Raw genomic sequence first — 22,866 nt, 5'->3', positions numbered from 1 at the left:
GTTGCTCCAAGACTCTGAAACTCTGGGATCTTTGGGTTTGATGAACGCTTTCAAAAACAGATAAAAACTCATTTTTTAGACTTTTTGTTTTTCAGCATTTTGTTGTGAATCCCTTTGTGATGTTTTTCTTGAAATGTGTTATACAAATAAAACTTTCTTACTTACACTTTATTAATTATACCTGAAAAACAAGTTAAATTTAAAAAAAAAATCAACATCTAAATGCCGATAGCTTAATTAAATTTGATTCCCAGATAAACAGCTTGTTGAGGAGTCACTGTTGTGGTTTGTGAACTCCTCACATTCCTGAGGGCAGAGAGTCTCCTCCCCACTTCACGCTTCAGCCGACTGCATGAAAGAGCTATCCTATACACCACACAGCTGTTCACAGAGCCAGTAGGGGTCAAGCAGAGCAGAGGCATGCAAGTCTTTGCTGTGGGAAAACATGCATGACTATCAATAGCAACAGATAGTGGTCTAATAGGAAATCATGAAATTTTAGCTGATATGGATCTTAAAGTAAATAAACTTGTGCTTAATAACCTGCTTCCCTCTGTAGGAGCTCGGCTCACATTTCAGCATTGTGTAGAAAAGGGATTAAAGCTATCATACCTTTGATTGTGTGACAGAAATGGGTTTCACTAACCTGATTTGTTAGATCCCTCCTTTCTAAATAAAAGCATCTGCAGCTGGTGAAATGTGCTTTTATTTCTCTTACAGATGCCTGTTATTTGAGATTAATTAAATTTTTTTATTAAAAAGGCCAATATCAGACATTTCCAGGTTTGGTACTTTGATGGAGGTTATGAGAGAGTTCGAAAAAAGCATGCCAGGCTAAAGTTTGTTCAGCTGGATCAGTGTCTGCTGACTAGAAGTTTCCAGTGTCCTACAAATTTCCCCCATGACCGAAGGTGATTTAATATCTGCTATTCCATTTTCACTCCCCCAACCTCTGCTTTTTTTCTCCACTAGAGTGTCATTAACCCCCCCCCCCCCCCCCCCCCCCCCACACACACACACACACACACACACACTAGGAAAACAGTATCCAGAGTGGCTATCTTGTTTTATACTGAGTAATAACTGAGTCAGCACTGGAACAGCCAAGGTGCACGGCACAGCAATCAGCTCACAGGCAAAGCCAAGCATTAATGACTAGTTTCTTCTTTGCATTCCTGTCCAAGTTTTCACTCACCGCCTCTTTCAGCCACCACACTCCCTCCCTCTCTGTGTATCACACTCCACCTCACTCTGCCATTCCCCCGCTGTGCACTTCTCAAACAAATTACTCTCTATCGCTATCTCTGCAAGCGTGCCCTGCGGAGTCAGTTGTGTCCGCGTGTGGAAAAGTTGGAGCCGTGCCGTTTTAAAATGAGGAAAGAGAGCAGGTGGATTCGGTGGATCAAGTGGATTGTGATTGTGACAGTTTTGTTCGTGCTGGGCTTCTGCATAGGTAAGCGTGAAAACCCAACCCTAGCTTTATCTGTGTACTGATTGATATTGCCTGCGTGCTTTTCTGTTTCTTTTTAATGAAGTCTCTAATGATATTGGGGAACAACAGCATAGCTGTCCTGGATATGCGTATTAATGAAGAAACCAGAGAGAGTTAATTAAATGACTTAAATAAATACACTGCTTAAGGAGATAAAAGATTTTTTTGCTTTGTTTTTGTGAATTTCTCTAAAATGATTAATGTGAACTGTTAAAGTACTTAGTGCCCTTCGTGATGGCACAGTTTGAAGAGCTTGAGTGTCACCATACTGACAGATTTGACGTCTTTGTGCTCACAGCAGGTTAACACTCACTCCATAAACCCATTGAACCTTACAATATAACATTGGCAACCCTTTGTCAAGCACCAGTACAACCAGTATAGTCCATCTATAGCCTGCTATTTCCTCTTTAAAATAACAATTTTAAACACATAACAGTGTGTGTGGTAACAATTCGCTTCTTAAGAGAAGTGATGCCGTTACAACTCACTCAATGCTTGTTTGTGCTCTATTTGTCTATGTTTAGGCTGGTTTGCAAAGCCTTCAAACACACAAAACCACAAGGATTCCAGCCATTACCTGAAGGATTTTTTGGAGGAAATGAAGGCAGATAAGATCAGAGAACATCTCAGGTAAAAAGTGATCACCAGTATACTAAATCTGTTGTGTAAATTTGTATTGCAGTGGTCTCTGTTGACTTTTTGACCACCTCTGCTCCAATGTTTTTAGTCGCACAGCAGTGCTAGTCATGGCGCTGACATCCCACTGACTCACCAAAATCTAACATGGTGTGCCAGGTGGTTTGTTGAGGCCTCTGAGGACTCCAGCAAAGTGTACTGAAATCATGCTGGTTACTAAATACTTAGTTTTGATTTTATTGTGAAGTCTAGTTTTGATCCAAAGAACCTGAAGGTGAACTATAGCAACATGAACTGTTTCAGTTGAGTGAAAACATCTGGGCATGTGCATCATGTTGCGTTCAAGTGAAATCATGTATCAGCCTTGAATGCATGTAATAATTTTCTTTACATTTATTTTTTATGTATTCAGTTCAAGGTGCTATTCTTCACATAACAGTGCCACTGTAACCATCAGGATCCTTTCCACAGGAAATTTACACAACTTCCTCACCTGGCAGGCACAGAGCAGAACCTGAAGTATGCGGAGCAGATCATGAAAGAGTGGAAGATGTTTGGATTAGACTCAGTGGAGATGGTGCCATATGATGTCCTCTTGTCTTATCCCAATGAGTCACAACCAAATTACATCTCAATTGTTGATCACCTTGGCAATGAGGTACAGTATGCTGGAAAAATGTGTACTGAAAGTGCATGTTGATGCAACATTGATTCCAAAAGACAGCATGCAAATTGTTGTACAACCTTTCTATATGATGCATACCTCCCCAAAACCTCTACTTGTGTCTGGTGCAATATTTTCTGCTCTGAGTTTTTATAGCATTAGGATGGAAGTCATAGTCATGTCATTGCATAGTCTGTAAAACAACCATTTTCATGTCTTGTGTTCAGATAGTGGAACTACTTTGGATTTATTTGTAGTTCACACAGTGGGAAACATTTAGTGACACTAATCCATTTCACCACCTCAAGAATAAAAAGCCTCTTGTGATTTTCCCATGCATTTGGGACCTCTTACTACTTCTCACTGTATCTGGAGAGTTAACAAAGTTGCTGACTGCATGTAGAGATGACACACAGTAACATATTACTTCAACCCCCCTCTCCTCTCCTCCCCCACTCTTCTGATAGTCTTCACCACAGAAATGCAAGACTTACTTGTTCGAGTCCAAGGTCCTTTTAAGGTCTCGGTGTGAGATAAACCTCTGTGAGTGTCTGATAATGATACAACACAGAAAAACAGGTTTGGTGCACTATTGTATATCAGCTGGTTGGGATGCATTAGGTAGTTTAAAAGCAATCAGAGCAGCTAAATGTCTGAAGCCTGGAAATTAGTTCAGGAAGTCAGCTTGAGCTGTATTTCATCACAGATGTAGCATGCCGCCCAAGTGTTTTTTTAAAACTCAGATGAGAAAAGAAGAAGTCTAGTTTTGGCATTTTACTTGAAAAGAAACTTCAAATCTTGAAAATAGTTTCTCAGTATTGTAACTGATCAGTTAACCTTAATTTATAAAGTAGCTTTGGCTATCAGATGTAGTTAAATTAAAACAGTGTTTCCCTCCAGTGCAGTGCCAGTACCTTTAATCTGTAATTAAATACAGTGCTGCACATGTTAGAACACTTATGACAGGGAGATCGGGAATAATTGAGATTTATACACCAGAGTCAATGAATGTCAGTTAACCTGGTCACATATATAAATCTCACCTTGTATAATCTGAAGTTTAATTTTATATACCAGAGTTAATCTTCTTCAGTGTGATCTGAAGTTCATGCAATATGCTGCATGTAACTGGAGTGGACAAAAACTACTGCTATTTTGTGCCTTAGTGAGTGTAAACCCGTACCTTAGGAACTGAACTCTGTGTGACTTCAGGGAAAGCTGTATCTCTATGTTTATATGGTGGCTTCACACAGCAGACTGGCCTTGAAGGGGGCTGTTAGACATTTAATAGGCAGGATATAATGGAAAGCTTGCTGAATGTGTTGAAAACGCTCAACTCTGTGGGGATCTGTGTGTAGTAGGTAGGCTGGTCGCATATGACAGAGGTGCTTCACACCATAACAGGCAGGAGTTGTGTGGTCCTGTGCTCTATATAAGTAAGGACCCAAAAGCGTCCAGTTTATACTGTCACCCCTTATTTTCTGCTGTTGGTGTATTTGCTTATGGTATACATCAAAGGGAGGCTTCTGCTTCTGTGTTGGTTAACTCTGCTCTTTTTCTAGATGCTTTGCAATCTAGTCCTGACAACCATTGTCGTGTGTTTTTACTTTTTGACAAGATCAAAGCTGAGTTCACAGCTGGCCAGCTTCTGATGGAAGCGAGGAAAGAGCTTCATCAGTTGTTTTAATCCAGTTTGGTTTTGTCTCGTCTGTCTTTACTTTCTCAGGTTTTTAACACTTCCTTGGCTGAGCCGGTTCCACAGGGTTATGAAGATATTTCCAACATTGTACCTCCATACAGTGCTTTTTCTGCCAAAGGACAGCCTGAGGTAAACGAACATGTGTACATACGAACAATTATAATATTAAAACAGGCACCCGAGGCCTTTGCTTCTCGTTTGTTTCTCTTCAGGGGGACCTGGTGTATGTCAACTATGGTCGCACAGAAGACTTTTCTCAGTTACAAAGGGAGATGGGCATCAATGTGACAGGGAGGATTGTCATTGTCAGATATGGAAAAATATTCAGAGGCAATAAGGTAAGAAAAGTGTTTTACCTGGTAAATTATAAAATATGCCAAAAATGTTTAAATTCTCATTCATCTTTAAGCAATTAATGCACTCTGTCAGCGTCACATCAGTCATGTGATTATGTGATGACTGGTTGAGAACAAACATGACACTTTTTCTTCAAAATAACCCACAGCTCCCTCTTTCCCTCTCACCCTGTCTGTCTGCCAGGTGAAGAATGCCATGTTAGCCGGAGCAAAAGGGATCATTATGTTCTCAGACCCAGCAGATTACTGGGCTGATGGAATCCAGGTGGGAATTTTAAAAAGCCACGATGCAGTGACAGTATCTACAAACAACCGCAATTAATTTGTGATTAACCTTTTCTTGAAATCACAGTCTGACCACTGGCACGTCAGGACAAAAATGTAAGAATTAGCATTTTAAAATTTGTTTACTTGCAGCCCTACCCCGACGGCTGGAACCTACCTGGCAGAGGAGCTCAGAGAGGAAATGTTCTCAACCTGAATGGAGCAGGAGACCCGCTCACACCAGGGTACCCTGCTAAAGGTGGGCGCTGCCATGTACTAGAGTCTGTACACTCATCATGAGCATGGATGTCATAGTAATTTGGGGCTTTTAATGATTTCTTTGAAGCACCTTTAATGACTTTAAATAAGAAGAATTAGGTATACAAGTTTTAAGTGATCTTGAATTTTCTCTAATTCGCACAGTTACTGAAATTTTTACGTACAGGGTCAGAAGTATTTAATATATTAACTGTTGCGTAAGTTGGACCCTGACTAGAAATTTTGGTAGCCATCAACAAGTTTCTGCCATATTTATGACTGGATAATTGACCATTCTCTTATCAGAACTGATCAAGTTCAGTTAAATTAGTTAGTTTTCTGGTATGGGCTATGCTTAAAGGCAGAGTCTGTGCCAAGAAATCAACCAATATTGAGCCAGAATTACACCAGAAAGTTGTTGATGGCCACCAAAAGCATCTGGTCGAGTGACAACTTGCTAAGAAATATTTAGCCAAATATTAATGGGGATGTATATATACTTTTGACCCTATGTGTATAATTTTGAGTCTATGATTAGATTAGATTCGATTAGACTAGATTAGATTAGATTAGATTAGATTAGTGAAAATCCAAGATATTTTAAAACTTGTGCACACAGTTCTTTTTTGTTAAAGTCAATAAAGATTCTGTGCAATCATTCCACCCTGAAAAAAGAACAGTTCAAAGCAATTATTCAAAGCCCCAAATTACCATAATATTTATGCCCATGAAGACTGTAAGTAAACTTCTGACCACTATTCTACATAGAGTTTACCTAACAACATAGTTTCCTCTCCTGCAGAGTACACCTACAGATTCAGCCCAGAGGATGGAGTAGGACTTCCCAACATCCCTGTGCATCCAATTGGCTTCCACGATGCTATTCTTCTTCTGAAGTACGATTTTTTTTTCTTTTCAAACACTTGGTAATAATGACCAATTTATTAGAGCATTGTTTTCACTTTCACTTCCATCTGGAATTTAAGGTAACAAATGATACATTTCACTGGAGACCCCTGGATGAAATTGCTAGTGAATTTGTAAATAATTTTTCATGTTACAGTAACATGGGAGGAGAGATTCCACCCAACAATTGGAAGGGAGCTCTGAACGTCTCCTATAGGATTGGCCCAGGCTTTACAGATGACTTTAAGAGCCAGTAAGTTCTTGTTTAAAACTTAAATCCTTCACATTTTCATAATAAACCCCTTTCCTCTCCTGCTGGCTGTTATTCCTCTGCCACTTCAGTCCAGTCTCCAGTCTGTTTTTAGTTTTTGTCTCTTCTTTTGTTGCTCTCGTTCACATTCTGTGACCCAGTGGCATCAAGCCAACTGAAATACAATGGAGGCCTTTGTACCGCCTGTGTGTGAGAGACATAATTAAACGCACACAACAAATCAAATCAGCTGTTCCTAGCAGGCCTAAATTTTGAGCTGCAGTTTAAAGTTGTTCTGAGGCCATTCATTATAAAACAAACTTAGATAATAGCATTTTGTGTGTGTCGAAACTTATACCCCTGGCATGATCCCCAGGTTTTTGCACCAGTCATTTCCTGTTAAATTATTTTGGTCTGTTTGTGTCTTTATACCTTTGCGTGTATCACTCATTCCTCAATCTGCCTCTCTCAGGAAGGTGCGTATGAACATCCACACTAACAACCAGGTAACCAGAATCTACAACGTCATTGGAAAGATTAGAGGAGCTCAGGAGCCAGGTACCAGAAACCCTTCATTCTGCATCACACAATTAGCATTAACGTGCAGACCGCAGCGTGCATATACAAACAAATTCAATGTCTGCATACAGTACGATATATAGGAATGAAAATACAGCTTGATTTTTGTTTGTCTGTTCAGAGACATTAAAACCTCTTAGTGTCTTAGGAAACAGTGTCTTAGTGTCTTTTTATTTAACATCTCTTGCTACATGTGCTGTTGGTGGGTTTGTGTAGACAGGTATGTGATTCTCGGAGGGCACCGCGATGCCTGGGTGTTTGGAGGAATCGATCCCATGTCTGGCGCAGCAGTGGTCCATGAAACTGTTAGGAGTGCTGGCAGACTGCTAAATACAGGTATGATTTTCCCAGTGAGTGAATGAAATAATTACTGTATTAATACTCAGGATTCATTGACATCTGTTTGTGTGTGTAGGCTGGAGGCCAAGGAGGACTATAATATTTGCCAGCTGGGATGCAGAGGAGTTTGGACTGCTGGGATCTACAGAATGGGCAGAGGTATCGTATATGCAAACGTACACACACTATATTTAAAACACACACAGAATTATCTCACTTCACCCTTCTCGTCAGGATAATGCCAGGCTTCTGCAGGAGAGAGCTGTGGCCTACATCAATGCAGACTCTGCAATAGAGGGTGAGAATGTTTTTCTGTGCACATACTGAAAAAATGACTTAGTGCCAGGTTGTTTCTGGTTTTATTTGTATGTGTGCATGTCTTTTTAAACTCCAGGTATGTACACTCTGAGGGTTGACTGCACTCCATCACTGCATACTTTGGTGTATGACATCACGAAGCAGGTGGGAAGATTTAAACTACCACAGATCTGAGTATATGATGCTTGTCCAAGCATCCTCTTCTGTCGACCCTGATGTCATCTGTTTTTATGTTTTGGAGCAGATACCCAGTCCAGAAGAAGGAGAAGAGGGAGTATCTCTGTACGAGAGCTGGCATAAGAGGGACAACTGGACAAATGACCGTGATGCACCCAGGTAGAAAGCTACAAAGTTAGACAAAATAGGATAATAAGCATTATTATTAATAAGCAACAGTAAAAAATGTTGCCATTTGGGCACATTGTGTAAGACGCACTAACCGGCCAGAACAGGTACAGCAAATGAATGCATTTAGGCATGTAGACAACCTTCCAAAGTTTAAGTGACTTTGAATGTGGTGCATTTGTTGGTGTCAGATGGGCTGGTCTGATTTTTCAGAAACTACTGATATACTGGGATTTTCCCACACAACCATCTCTAGGGTTTACAGAGGATGGTCCCAAAAAGAGAAAATATGTACTGAGCAGCAGTTCTCTGGGAGAAAGTGCCTTGTTGATTGCAGGGGTCAGAGGAGAATGACTGCTTCCAGCTGACAGGAAGGCTACAGTTACTCAGAGAACCATTTTTTACAACCAAGGTATGCAGAAGATTCACAATAAATGAATTCTTAAAGAAGATGGTCTACGGCAGCAGAAGACCACACCAGATGTGAGTCATGTTAGCTAACAACATGGGGTCACCAAAATTGGACAATAGAAGATTGGAAGTACGTTTGCTGATCTGATGAGTCTAAATTTGGCTGTTTGGATGGATAGTAGGGTCAGAAGTTGGTATTAAAAACATGAAATCATGGATTGATCTGGCTTTGTATGAACATTTCAGGCTGGTGATGATGTAATTATTTGGGGGACATTATTTTTCACTTTGGGGTCTTCAGTACCAACAGAGCATCGTTTAAACACCACAGTCTACCTGAGTATTGTTTCTGATCATGCTAATAAAAAAGGGATTCTGACAGTTGATTCCAGAAAGATAACACTCCATGTTAGAAAGCAACTTTTTCTGAAGACAGAAGGTCAAACTGAGTACTTTGCAAAGTGTACCTTATAAAATGTCCAACAAGTGCATATACATTCTACTTAAAAGCCATATCCATTCAGTCTAGTCTTTTAGTGTTTGTAAGTTAGCTTTAACCTCCTAGGACCACATATGTGGACATCACATTTTTGGTTGTCTAGACCAAAATACTAAATTTTGCAGTACAAGGGCCTGATATCCATTTACGAGGACATTATACTGCGTCTGTTTTATCAAAATTTAAAAAAAATATCCTCATATGTGGCTCTCATTTTTCTTAGAAACAAAAATCAGGTTAAAAAAAATCTGCTGATTCTTTGTTTTTACATACATTGGGTCCCAATATGCCCAAATTAAAAAAAAATGCATGCCATGGAAGAGTTCGGGTCTTAGGAGGTTAAGTTAAATTTTGAATATGAAGAGTCTCACTTATTTTTCACTTATATGGCTCAATCCTGGTGTTTCTTAGGATCAGTAAACTTGGGTCAGGCAGTGATTTCGAGGCCTATTTTATCCGTCTGGGAATTGCTTCAGGCAGAGCTCGATACACCAAGAACGCGGTGAGACATGCTGCACTCCCACATTTATCCATATAGTTATTTGTTTTTATCATAATTAAGGTATATTGCTATGTGCTTTTGCTGTATTCATAGTGTAAGCCTTTGTATATCCAGAGTTCTTTATATTTGCATTTTTATTTTCTACTACAATGTAAATCTACTGTGTTTTATTCAAGATCAATGTTATTGAAAGTTTGGCTTCTGTCTTTACCAAAGGGTGGAGTATCTTAGTGAGAATAAGAGGTGACTGAAGGGTCTTTATTGTAGAGGTTAAGTAACTGTGAGCAAGCATGGACTCATGGTGAAGTATTTTATGTGTCTATTCAGAAAACAGAGCGCTACAGTAGCTATCCAGTCTATCACAGTGTGTATGAAACCTTCGAGATCGTGGAGAAGTTCTACGACCCCTCGTTTAAGAGGCTTCAGGCGGTGGCCCAGGTGAGAGGTGCACTCATCTTCCTGTTGGCTGACTCCCAGCTGCTCCCTCTGGATGTTAATGAGTATGCAGATTCACTGAGGAAATATGCACAGAGCATAGCACAGCTGGCCCAGAAGAACTTGGGGGAGTTGGAGGCGTATAAGGTGTCATTTGGTGAGTTATGGTCACTATTAATATAATAATGTCATGACCCAAAGATTGCAGAAGTGCTGTCACAGTATATGTGGTGCACACTTTTTAATTTTATCTATTTTCTCTAGATTCCCTCTTTTCTGCAGTCGAGAACTTCACTGTTGCAGCCAGGGATTTCCACGAGCGCCTTCAGACTCTCAACAAAGCGGAGTACGAATTGTGTTTAACGCGTTAAAAGTTTCAGGCATCTTAAACAAATGCTTCACTATACTTATCTGCATGTTTCTACTTTATACATTTCTTGAAATGTGTCTCGAGACACCTCAGATGGAGGTGTAATAGTATGTTTTTGTGTATGTGCAGTCCTCTTCAGCTACGGATCATGAACGATCAGCTTATGTACTTGGAGAGAGCCTTTATAGACCCTCTGGGCTTACCTGGCAGACCTTTCTACAGGTTAGTTTCTCACAAACATACACAAAAAAAAATTTCTATTTTTTTGTATTGTTTTACAGCTACACCTCAGTATACTGCCCATTAGCAACATGGACTGAGTTAGCATTATTGTGAGCAGTAAGATTAATCTAGATTAATTCTTTTTTTTTTTTAATTAAAAATTTTTTGCAAAACATGTCTGTAGCTTTGTATTATTCTTTGAGAATACCTGGACAGGTGGAGGCAATGCTCTGGAGAGAAGAGGAATGGTGGAGAAGATTTAAGCATGTAGTGAAAGAGGACATGCAGTGAGGTGGTGTGACAGAGGAGGATACTAGAGATAGAGTCAGATGGAGGCAGATGATCTGCTGTTGTCACCCCTAAAGGGAGCAGCCAAAGAAGATTTCTTAAAACTAATACATCACAGAGCAGTAGTCTATGCAGTAGCAACGTTTTTAACTTGCAGCTTCTCAAGATTGAGCAGCCTTGTTAGTGTTGTCTTTGGTTTACATTTACAAGGCATAACATGTGAAACTATGAAGCATTAAATTGAGAAAACGGCTATTATGAGAAAAGTGTAACACTCATTGCATCTCATTGGGCTTTCTGTCCACTTCACCCTCTATTTCTATCAGTTAATGTGAATTTAAACATAGTGCAGCTCAGCTCTATGGTTTACCGATCCAGTCTCAAAGTACACTTTGGGATGGGCTCCTATGTCATATGACTCTCCAATAAAACACTTGTGCTATTGGGTACCTCAGAAGACAGATAATCTTTAAAACCGCTTGGTCTGCGGTCCTTGTCACTGAATATATTTTGTATATTCTATATGCATATTTTCTATGCTGTACAGTAGAAAATTTTACTCTTTTCTAAATTTGATATTTTAAACCCAAGACTAGCAAGTTTACCTTGGTTTAGTCATCCTATGTGTGCATTTAACAGTAAAAAGAAAATTCTAAATGGCACAAATACTGTGTAGTAGTTTCTAGATTATTTTAGAAGTATTTATTAATTCTGTCATGTGATGTTTTTGTGCAGACAGCTGTCACTCTTTTTATAAACGTTCATAATTATATTTTAATAATTATGAATTTAATAATTTAAGAGTCCTTTCAGACTCTTAAACTGGCTCCTGAAACAGATTTTAAATATTATTTTGATCCTTTTAAACTGTATGCATGACTGCTTCTCAGATTTATACATTTGAAAACACAGCTGACTGTGAGAGCCACTAGATGTCAAGACTCTTGTCCTCTTTACTTGTTCCCACTCTTGAGCTTCTTTTTTTCAGAAATAGCACACACGTATTTCTCTTGAAATACCAGTGAGTGCATTCCCCTAACAATATACTTTCATTTAATTCATCTCTTCTATTTTCAGGCATGTGATTTTTGCTCCCAGCAGCCACAATAAATATGCAGGGGAGTCTTTCCCTGGGATCTATGATGCTTTATTTGACATTGAGAACTCAGCTGACCCAGCAAAGGCCTGGGAGGAAGTCAAGCGTCAGATCAGCATAGCAGCTTTCACTGTCCACGCTGCTGCCATGACCCTCACACTACCTGCATGAAGACAATATAATTAATTTGACAATTATAAGATCTCCAGTTCAACACACATGGGAATCCATGTTTATCTGGATGTTTTCCAGAACACCTAGACCTGCAGAACAATGTGAAATGCTTCATCAAAGCTTGAGAAATCTTTGTACTCTTTCAGGTTTCTGTTTTATGATGTGGCTCCACAAATAAATCTGTTTTTTTAATGTTTTGTAATAATATTTGTGGTTACAAGTCCACTCAACTCTTCACATGTGGGCACAAAGATCACTGATTTTAGTTATGCACGCAGATTTTTTTGACAAATTTACTCAAATGAAAGGTACATAGCAAAGTTTATTGCATGATAAAATGATCTCATGTAATGGAAACACTGTCAAACATTTATCCTATGTTTAAAATGCTGAGCTGTCAAAGTTATGACATACAAGGAATGACATTACGAGGCAATGAAGCCTAAAAATTCGAACAACAGTTATAAAAAAAAAAAAGCTTAAGTGACTATCAGGTGTTCCGGCTCCCAGGAAAAGTTACAGTGTAAAGGCAAAAATATGACAATAATTTCACAAATGATAATAAAAAATATAATCCATACAGTTAGGGTGAATAAATCTGATACTGTGTTAACTGGAAACAACATTGGTGTTCTTACACTCATAAATATCTTTTGTGACTTCTTTGTGTGATTTTTGTATAAGGACACTTAAAGAGAATGCATAGAAATAACACATGAATTCCATATTGTGGAGGCTGACAACAACACATACTAATTAGAGAAAAATGTCTTGATGCATGCTCAATCATCCAGGTAAGGAAATCCAGTGGGAGAAACATTTCGAGTCACTTATCCAAGTAACTTGGAATGTTTCTGCCACTGAAAACGCTACATCCAGATGAACAGAATCAACCTTTTTGGGATTAGAGAAAAATATCAAAGAGATAACTTAAGACTAAAATTGATTCATCCATGTGGCTAGATAAATAAGCTGCCTAACCACAGTTATATCCCTTAACCCTTCATTAAAGCTACAGTACATTGCCAGTGTTAGTGCCTGTATCAGACTTGTGCAAGGTTTGAGGTTTCATCTGTTTACTTTTAATAAAAGGTCTGACATTAAACATTTAATTTAAAAGGAGGTCAAGTGCAAGTGCAAGAAATCAGATTTGCCACAGTGACACTACTGAAGGGGAGGACAGACACACAGGCGACAAAAGACTAAAGAGGGGAACAAGCTGGAAGTGAGCTCCGAGTGTGCTATGTGTGCTTGGTGTCCTCCTGTTCCTCATTCTGTGGGAGGGAGGGCAGGTCCAGACGGGCCCATGTGATTGGTTCAGCCTTCTTAAGAGACACCTCCATCTTAGAAGCCATCAGGTTCACCGCACTGTTTTTTACCTCCACAACCTGATAGGATCAAGAAAAGGTATTGCGTCTTTTAGGTTTTGAATTCTATTTTATATCGTTACTACCACTGGAGGGCGCCAAAGGCCTAACTTTCCAAAAACATATGCTGCTATAATAATATTAATCATTTAACAATAGTCAAAGTAAAATCAACAGTGATCATGCAATACAGCTTAATATTAAAGCGCAAACAAAGTTTATAATGAAACACAAGGTGGTCACTTACCCCCCATAAAATGATCTTCTGTTCAAACTCTTTATCTCCTTCAAACATTACACGAATGTTCACCTGGGACAATCGAAGAATTACTTATTACCAGCATTAGTCATAATTAGAGATACGATGGGGTGTATATGTGAGAGGTAGAACATGTCTTTGTGGTTTTTACCGTGGTGCTGTTGGCCTCGACAAAACTGAGCTCTGGCAAGGAGTTCTTTGCATAGATGGAGATGATAACTTGACTGCTGGTCTGGTGCCAGTCAAATCTACACGGCATCACCTTCGTCCCCTGGAGATAGAGAGAGTCAGAGAAAGACAAGATCATCATCATCAGGAAACTATAACATTTGTTAATTACACTATGACAAGAATGGGACATTTCAGTGGCTACAAGATGAGGAAAAAAAGGCTTCTTCTGCCTTACACTACTCACAACATTTTCAATGACATTAAATATAATCCCCTTTAAGAAGATGTGGGTACGTTAATGTTTTTACTGAAGGAAAATTAAAGAGGGGATTGAACAGGATACAAATGCCCTTTCTGTGCATGCAATACACAAGTCGTGAACTGGAGTGAAGATCTGTGTGTTGATTATAATCATGTGCTCTTATATTTGTATATTTTTGCACTTTGATCTAATTCCCTAACAGACATGATTGTTTTTCTTCCAGAGGTGGTTTCCTGTAGTGCAGCCCTGCTGGGACAGAAAGTTGTTGAAGTCTGATGTTTTCCTCCTGCAGCAGCTCCAGTACTTCATACTGCAGAAATATAGACAAATATAGCATTATAATCAGTCAATCAAAAGCATCTCCACAATAAAATAACCCTAATGAACACCTTACTAAATGTAATTGGACAGCGTGTTGTGTGTCTTCTTACCCCTCATGGAAAATTGGAACTCCAGGGTGGTGAGTGCAGACTTCCTCATCACTTGCTGGTCCAAAGTAAGACTGTTAATGAACAGTCAGTCAGACATCATGTAACTGTCATAACAACCTTTTTTTTCTAAAATCATCAATTACCATTACGAACAATATTTCAGGGATAGCTCAGTAGGTAAAGTGTTGGCCCCGTGATCAGAAGGTCAGGGGTTCAATTCCCCTGAATAGCTACTCTGAGGTACCCCTGAGCAAGGTACCGTCCCTACTAGGGATTTGTACCAGTATGACATAAACGGTAGTAACCAGACCGAAAAGCAGCGCACATTTCGGTGCTTTTTTTTTCCTGAGATGTCATACACTTTGGATTCGAGCCAATCATTTTACGTTTCCGAGGATAGTAGGCGGGCGTGAGTAGCTTAATGTTGTTCGTGTGTAATTTACGTTGCGTAGGCTAACCAGTTATTAAATTAATGCATGTAAGGTGAACTAGCAAACACCGTCGTAGTTACATGCGGCTGTCTTCTTGTTTGATGGTAGATACTCCCTTCACCCTGGCCAAAAACGCTAAAATGACCAAAGAAAAAGTGGAAAACAGTTAAACATGAGAGGTTTTTGGGCAAAGTTTGTGTTTTTTCCATTGTTTAAGCACTGCTTCCAGCCAAGAGTGATACCATATATGCCCTATAGCTGCAGAAAAGGCTAACATTGTTATCTTTTTACAAAAAAAAAAAACAGCTAAAAATTAGAGGTTTTCGGACAAATTTGTGTTTTCCATTCTTTAAGCACCGGTTCGAGCACCGTTTAAGCACCGGCACCATTTCAAAAGTACCGGTTTGGTACTGGTATCGGATAAAACCTAAACGATACCGATCCCTAGTCCCTACACACTGCTCCCTGGGCGCCCAATGGCTGCCCACTGCTTCACTGAGTGAATGGGTTAAATGCAGAGAGGAATTTCCCCATGGGGATCTATAAAGTATACATTATATTATTTCAAAACACATTATAGAGAAGAATAGAAGAAAGAAAACTGTGTTTACAGTAAGATATAACTGCCTAACATATACACTGCACATACATGATGATGACTTGTCAATCACAAGGTAGCTACATTATAAACATGGCCTTCTTTATTGTCTGTTTTCCTAAAAAGGGGATGACCATTTACAAAAACATTGTGTTACATGAACTTTAAGACAATAGACTCATTGGTAAGTATACACAACCATACAAGTCACCACCTGGTGGCCATTAAAAAGAATGCAGGCTTAAGGTATTCCCACATTGGCTTCACTTCTCGGATCCAGAAACTTCTTTCCCATCCAACCATCTTTTCTAAGTTGAAAAACTGAAACTTTTTGATTAAACTGACACCTAAAAATCACTTTAGACTCTGCCTGGCAGAAAAATCAGCAGCATACCTTAGAGTAGCGGTCCCCAACCTTTTTTGCGCCACGGACCGGTTTATGCCCGACAATATTTTCACGGACCTGCAATAAGGTGTCGCGGATAAATACAGCAAAATAAAACTAGTGCCGGTACCGAAAAAAAGAAGATTTATTCATAACACACGTGAAAAGACCCAGGAAAACCGAGTTAATGATAAAAACGATAACAAAATCATGCTGAAAACCGATAAAAACCCTGAAAACCATACATTTCACACCTGAGCCTCAACTCTCCGAGGCCCGGGGGTTGGGGACCGCTGCCTTAGAGCATCCTCCATTTTTACAAGAAGTACCAATCTTCACCTCCTCTCCCTCTTCCTCTGTATAGAAAAAAGAAATACAGCTTAGTTTTCAAAAACCATTTACACTTTTTTTACTCTCTGCAATAACACCTAAATCTGTGCGTGTACCTTTGTTTTCAGGATATTTAGTGCCATTAAGGTTGAGTTTTTCAAGAGCCTGATTCAGTGAAGGGGACACCTTTTGCTGTAATCTGACCAGCGGTGTCTCATCTCTAAAATAAACAAACACATGCAAACAAAATGTAACTGGTTCATTATCAACACAGCAGATAGGCATTTAAGTAGAGAAATACAGAGTTTTAGTATGCCTGAATTCACATATTTGCACCAATTAGTTTACATGACAGCAACGTCATTCAAAACTTTACAGGCTCTTGATATGCCTGAAAATATGTATACAAATGACAAGAATGTAATTTTTTTGTTTATGGACTGTGAGATTCTCTTCAAAAGAACTGTGACCAATCAGCTTTGATTAAAGATGAAACCTGTCAGATAGCCACCAATTAAAAGTACTAGTCAACCAGCAGTTTATATTTCTGTATTATTCATCTGTGTGAATTCCTTTACAGGAAGTTAGTTTGGGAATAAGGAAACCAAAAACAGCTGCAGGAGGGACTTTGCTCTGCAAATTAGAGATGACAGAGAAACAAATTTGCCGACCTCAGTCTCTGGACCTGCTCCTGTGGTTTAGGAGCTTGAATGATGTAAGGGTCTCCTCCAGGTTTCAGCTCCTCTCCGATCTCCTTCTTCTTTCCTGATGTCTTCACCTCTGGCTGCACTGCCTCTGCTGGTTTCTCACTGTTGTGGGGGCCCCGGCTGCAGCCCTTTTATACACAGGATAGATTTTATACACAGGCGAATACAGGATTTTTAAGACAGATCTGAATAAAAATCTGATTTCTTTTTCCTTTTCCTTTCAGGCAGACAAACATAAAAAGATTTCTATAAAATTTGTCATACATCGTAATATATGAGACCTTAGTAAGATAATATGACAATGCAGTTTGTTTTTAAACTTGTTTCATTATCACAGCAAATTGTGGATTACTTGTTTACGATTTGCCCGACTGCTCGGATCAGCTAAGGAGTGTACTATGAAGTGAGATTAATCGGTTAGCGAGCTCTGCTGACCTTAAAAATCAAAGTTGTATGTGCCACTAAAGTAGTTTTCTTTTTTTTTTACCTGGTAATTTATCCTGAACACATAGCCAGGTTGGGAGCAGGTTAAGTTTAAAGTTGTGGTTTAAAATTGTCTGGAAGGACCACAATTTGACTGATTCTTTCAATTATAACATATTTTAAGTGCAACACAGACTCTCTGTTGGTCAAATGTTTCATATCTGCAAGTTGTTAAACTGTACCTTCCTGAATGAAGTTCAAATTGTGAGCTGCATTGTCACTGGAATATGCATCTTAATTTGGTGATGCAGAATCTATATAAATGCTGTTTTACTAGAGTCTAATCCTATGTTGAGTCTCTTTTATATTGCTGGAATTGCAGCTACTAGAACACAGAACAAACACCAGGAATACCTGCTCAGTCAATAAAATTTATCTCACTTTGATCTGCTGATAAACTAAAGTGATTTCCACATCTCTTTTATTAGACTGTGGAACAGTAACTTCTACTGTTTAAATGTATCAGGTTCAAAGTTTTAGAACACTAATAAGCACCCACTTCGTGAGGACTATAAAGCAGCACTAAATACTAAAATATTAAGTTGAACTTGAATCCCCAGATTGATTTTCTGCAGCATTACTCTCATTTTATTTGCAATAGTGTTGCAATTTAATGTTGTATGGTTTATGTTCTTTACAGAATTTTATGACCATTTTATCATCATCATCATCATCTGATAACATTTCCACTTGGAGTAGGTGGCACTCAGAGGGATTATTTGGTGGGGAAAACCAGCCATAAGACATTCAGACAATGTGAAAGATCCTTTTTTTTTGGCATGCGCGTGCTCAGAGCCTGACGCAGAAAGCCCTGCTTAACAGAAAAAAAATCGATAACCACCATTGTGATACTTGTTATGTTTTGTCGAGCCAGCTAAGGCAAAGAAGAAGAAAAAAAGCTCCTGAGTCTGTTTAACTTTATTCATAGTATGCACCTCTGGTTTTTTGTGTTTTTGGTATTCTAAACACCTGCATTAGAGGAAGATTGGAGAGTGCCCTCTGCTGAACAAACTATGCAACATCAACATTCAAACCAATATATCAGCGAATTACGATTACTGACCGAATATTGATGCTTCAGTTTAGAAGTTGGTTGGGTTCGACACCAAAGCATGACAGAAAAAAATTGAACAAATTGATCAGTGTTGCAATTTTCTGTTAACTGTACTCACTTTAATACTCAGGAAGTCTGAGAAGTCTGTGGTGCGCCTCTTGCAGCAGGACCAACCCTGTAACAGAAACAAAGTACTTAAAACAGCAAACCTTTTCTCTCTGTGTTTGCACCATGCATCACAGCCATTCTTTTTTAAACAAAAACTGTTGCTAAAATTGTCCTTTTCTAAAAGCTGTAAGCAAAAAATTACCATGAATCGTGTGTAGTGGGCCAATGCAGAATCGACGCTCCATGCATGAATTTAGCATACACTATCATAGGGGCTGACCCCAGCTTACCTTGAGAGCATCATGAAACACGGGTACCCCCGGATGGAAGAGGCAAGCATCTGCGTGTGCAGAAACAGATATGAGAACACTCCACCCCTCATATTATTCATTTTATAACAAAGTCACCAATGTCATAATGAAAGCAAAGCACCAAGCATTGATATTTCTAAACGGCCTTACGTTATTATGTTTATTGATCAAATCATTTCATTTCATTTCATTTCTTTATTTATTTCACACATGGTTCAACAGTGTTTCTTTTCCTACATACAGAACCTCCTTCCCATTAATATGACACTGCACCCATGGGTGAAAAGGAGCAGGAAGAAGAATAAATTCTTGTTAGCACCTGCCCCCTATCTGCAATCCAAATAATCTTACAAGAGGGCGCCAATAACCCCCCAAAAACCCTCTAACATGTATCTTTATGTAACAATGCAAAACTAAACAACAAATCAATATAATCAGCAATAAACAGCATTAAATGGCAATGAAAATGTTTTCTTCCACATTTAGCCCAAATTACTTTCATATTCTTCATATTGATTCATCCTTTCAAGTATGTAACACATTTTAAAACAGTGCATGTTTGTACAACTCTTGAGATTATCTTCAAGAGAATTCCATATTCTTATACCCTTAACTGTTGGACACATTTGCCTTTGTGTGGTCCTCGCAAACTTATGCTTAAAGTCAAACTTCCTTCTACTGTCCCCACTTCCTGAACACAATACAAACAAACTTTGTAACTTAAGAGGTAATGTATTATTTTTTGCCTTGCACATGAATAATAATGTCTGTAATTTCATTAAGTCTTCAAATTTCAACAATTTCGATTTTATAAACAAATTATTTGTATGTTCTCTATATTTAACATTATGAACCATTCGTACCACTTTCTTCTGTAACAAGTATAGAGGATGTATATAAGTCGCATATGTATTCCCCCACACCTCAGCACAATAACTGAGATAGGGGAAAATTAGTGAGAAATATAAAATACGCATTGCCTTATAATCTAGTATATCTCTGACATTACCCAGAATATAAATATTTTTAACCATCTTTTTTCTAACATGTTCAATATGAGATTTCCATTTTAATTTATCATCCAATACTACCCCCCAAAAACGGAGTTCAGTAACTCTCTCAATTGGAACTCCATCAATGGACAGAATTACTTCATCCTCTTTTACCCGATTTCCAAAAATCATAAATTTCGTTTTTGTCAAGTTCAAAGATAATTTGTTTACATCAAACCATTTATCCAACCATCAAACCATCATCAGTGATTTACATTAATAAAAATGCACTACTGTTTTGTTAGAGCTCAATATTCAAAAAGGTATTTCCTGATAGCTAAAATGAAACAGCAAACCAAGTTTTTACTGTGACAGATGACAGAAGCGAAGCAGGGTTCAGAAGTCTTCTAACTGAGCCTTTAATATGACCAAACAATGAATGGAAACTGCTTTAATCGCAGATACCTAAAGATTCAAAACTTTAACTAACGAGCCTTATGTCTGTAAATCACCATGGAAACAGCGCGAACAAAAGTCGCTAATGACCACCTAACCACCAGCAATGAGTAAAGTTACTTTCAGTTTTAATATAACTAATTATATAATTATATAACATAAAAAACGACCCGCTGCCAGTTATTACCATGCAGGTTAAAATAAAGGTAAAACTGCCATGTAAAAGAAAAACAAAACCCTCAGGTATAATTTTTTTTAACGTTTTTTACCATCGGAGTTGTTGTCCGGGTCAAATCGCTTTCCGCAGCTCCTGTTGTAGCACAGCACAGACATGTTCCCGTTCACAAGCTAAACCATGGGCTCGTAACACACAGCTCTGCTTTCTAAATAATTTGTTTTGCTGAGACAAACTGTGTTTAAAGTGAGTGTAGACGGGTCACAGCTGCTGCCGCGTGTCGTCCACTGCTGCGGTTGCAACTTCGGCAAACTCCGTCAGCAGCCGGAAATGTGCGAAGGTGCTTTCGAGAAGTATCGCGCACTGTCGAGCCACACAGCTGTGCACGTCTGTGACGGGGGGCGGGGACTACTACATAGAGATTGAAAATGTGACGTCATTCAGGGGTAAAACCGCAAAGGATTCTGGGAAGTAGTGGCAAGAGGTACTAGCGGGCACAGGCTTTCAATTGAAATCAGTTACACAGCGATAAAAAGAAACAAAAAATGGCAAGAAGCTGTTGTATTATTAACTTCGTTTTGTACATTCCTTTTTTGGTGAGGAAAGAAAAAGCAAGATGGTATTGGAACCGGAGAATAAACGTTTTGCGGTGCTGCAAATGCTTGCATTTAATGCGGTACTTTGAATGTTTTGCCACCACCTCCCGGCATGCAATGCGCGAAAGTCACGTGGTCTGTCAATCTCTATATATTAAGGGGCATAAAGGCCCTTTTATTGTTCATTTAATATTATCGAAAGATAATATTAATATTTCGAATGTTGAAAGTGCGTCTTTTATCCATGAGGTTCAGTTGTACAGCTGAGTCTTGTTCTGTTGAGGTGGTTCTTGTATGCTGTGCCATGCATTTATGAAGTGGCTGTTTGATTTCTCCAATGTAGAGGTTACAGCAGTCCTCACTGCACTGCTTATGTTAGGCTGCTCAGTTGAGCTGAGTTTTGCCCTTAAGATGAACCAGTCATAGTGTGTCGCAGTGTGTGGCTGGGTCTGAAGTGCATGATGCTTTTTTCGGGCAAACCTGCTACATAAGGGATTTACATTAATGATGACAACATTTTCTGCTGTTTGTTTGGTCCTGATCACCCAAATTGTGTTGCAGAGTATGGAAGTCAGTAAGTAGGTACTGGTGTGTGAGTGTGGGCTTTCAGTAAACCTCAGTGATTCTTGTGCTATTCTTGCTGAGACTAACACAGTCCAGGAAAAGCAAACTATTATCCTTGGTATCCTTCCTGGTGAACTTTATGTTTCTATCCACTGAGTGGATATAAACAGTGAAGACTTCTACTTCTTGGAGTTTGATTTTTGACCCAGGTGTCATTCACATATTACCTCACCATTTCTGCTGTACTTTTCTAGTCATCTGATAACTCTTTCTCAGCCAGCTCTCTCCCTTTAGTAGTCATAGTCCCTACATTTAAAATCCCCACTTTTACAGCTGTAAAACACATCTTCCTTCTTCCCTTCTCTTTGGCCAACAGCCTCAACTGGACATTGAGGCCGTGGACAGCTACAGGTACCTTGGTGTTTATCTGAACAATAAACTGGACTGGACTCATAATTCAGATGCCCTCTACAGGAAAGGGCAGAGCAGGCTGTACCTGCTGCGGAGACTCAGGTCTTTTGGAGCGAAGGGCCCACTCCTGAAGACCTTCTATGACTCTGTGGTGACCTCAGCCGTCTTTTGTGGTGTGGTCTGCTGGGGTGGCAACATCTCTGCCGGGGACAGGAAGAGACTGAACAGGCTGATCTGCAGGGCCAGCTCTGTTCTAGGATGCCCTCTGGACCCAGTGGAGGTGGTGAGTGACAGGAGAATGGTGGCTGAGCTGTTATCCCTGTTGGACAACATCTCCCACCCCATGCAGGAGACTGACAGCACTGAGCAGCTCCTTCAGTGGCAGGCTGCGGCACCCACGATGTGGGACGGAGAGATTTCGCAGGTCTTTCCTCCCCACTGCTGTCAGACTCCACAACAAAGGCTTTTGCAGCTGATCAAACACACACATCCACACATGCGCAATAAGACTAAGTACAATACTCTTTTTCTGACAAAGTTGTATTTTTACTCAGTTGTATAAAGCATTTGTATTCTATTTTTATCCTATTGTATATAGTATTTTATAATTATTCTATTCTATTCTGTACAGTTGTGTACAGTATCTTATTCTTATTGTATTCCAGTGTT

The 22,866-nt window shown here is 39.2% G+C and overlaps 2 protein-coding genes across 3 annotated transcripts; one reads left to right on the top strand and one right to left on the bottom strand.

Moving 5' to 3' along the window:
* Positions 1–1,245: 1,245 nt before the first annotated feature.
* On the top strand, positions 1,246–12,298 carry naalad2 (N-acetylated alpha-linked acidic dipeptidase 2). 2 transcript variants are annotated; one of them, XM_063494220.1, is made up of 20 exons: positions 1,246–1,453; positions 2,020–2,125; positions 2,603–2,789; positions 4,522–4,623; positions 4,707–4,832; positions 5,035–5,115; positions 5,268–5,373; positions 6,175–6,268; positions 6,436–6,531; positions 7,001–7,086; positions 7,324–7,443; positions 7,523–7,605; positions 7,681–7,744; positions 7,841–7,908; positions 8,009–8,100; positions 9,431–9,521; positions 9,849–10,113; positions 10,221–10,302; positions 10,456–10,548; positions 11,914–12,298. In XM_063494220.1, exons 1-20 carry the CDS (start codon positions 1,372–1,374, stop codon positions 12,101–12,103), a joined length of 2,214 nt encoding a protein of 737 aa, XP_063350290.1. In that variant the 5' UTR covers positions 1,246–1,371; the 3' UTR covers positions 12,104–12,298. The 2 variants fall into 2 exon arrangements, with proteins under 2 accessions (XP_063350290.1, XP_063350291.1); XM_063494221.1 differs by lacking the exon at positions 1,246–1,453 and having other exon boundaries at positions 2,021–2,125; positions 2,632–2,789.
* Positions 12,299–12,408: 110 nt separating this feature from the next.
* chordc1a (cysteine and histidine-rich domain (CHORD) containing 1a) lies at positions 12,409–20,790 on the bottom strand. Its single transcript, XM_063494222.1, has 11 exons — positions 20,721–20,790; positions 18,983–19,032; positions 18,703–18,759; positions 17,012–17,175; positions 16,457–16,560; positions 16,308–16,366; positions 14,597–14,667; positions 14,370–14,475; positions 13,884–14,003; positions 13,721–13,783; positions 12,409–13,494 (listed from the first exon to the last, which is right to left on the bottom strand). Exons 1-11 carry the CDS (start codon positions 20,782–20,784, stop codon positions 13,348–13,350), a joined length of 1,005 nt encoding a protein of 334 aa, XP_063350292.1. The 5' UTR covers positions 20,785–20,790; the 3' UTR covers positions 12,409–13,347.
* Between the last annotated feature and the right edge of the window lie 2,076 nt (positions 20,791–22,866).

Source organism: Pelmatolapia mariae, linkage group LG14 (genome assembly GCF_036321145.2).
Source record: "Pelmatolapia mariae isolate MD_Pm_ZW linkage group LG14, Pm_UMD_F_2, whole genome shotgun sequence".
NCBI lineage: Eukaryota > Metazoa > Chordata > Actinopteri > Cichliformes > Cichlidae > Pelmatolapia > Pelmatolapia mariae.
The sequence above is the reverse complement of the archived record's forward strand: the minus strand, read 5'-3'. Positions and strand labels throughout refer to the sequence as shown.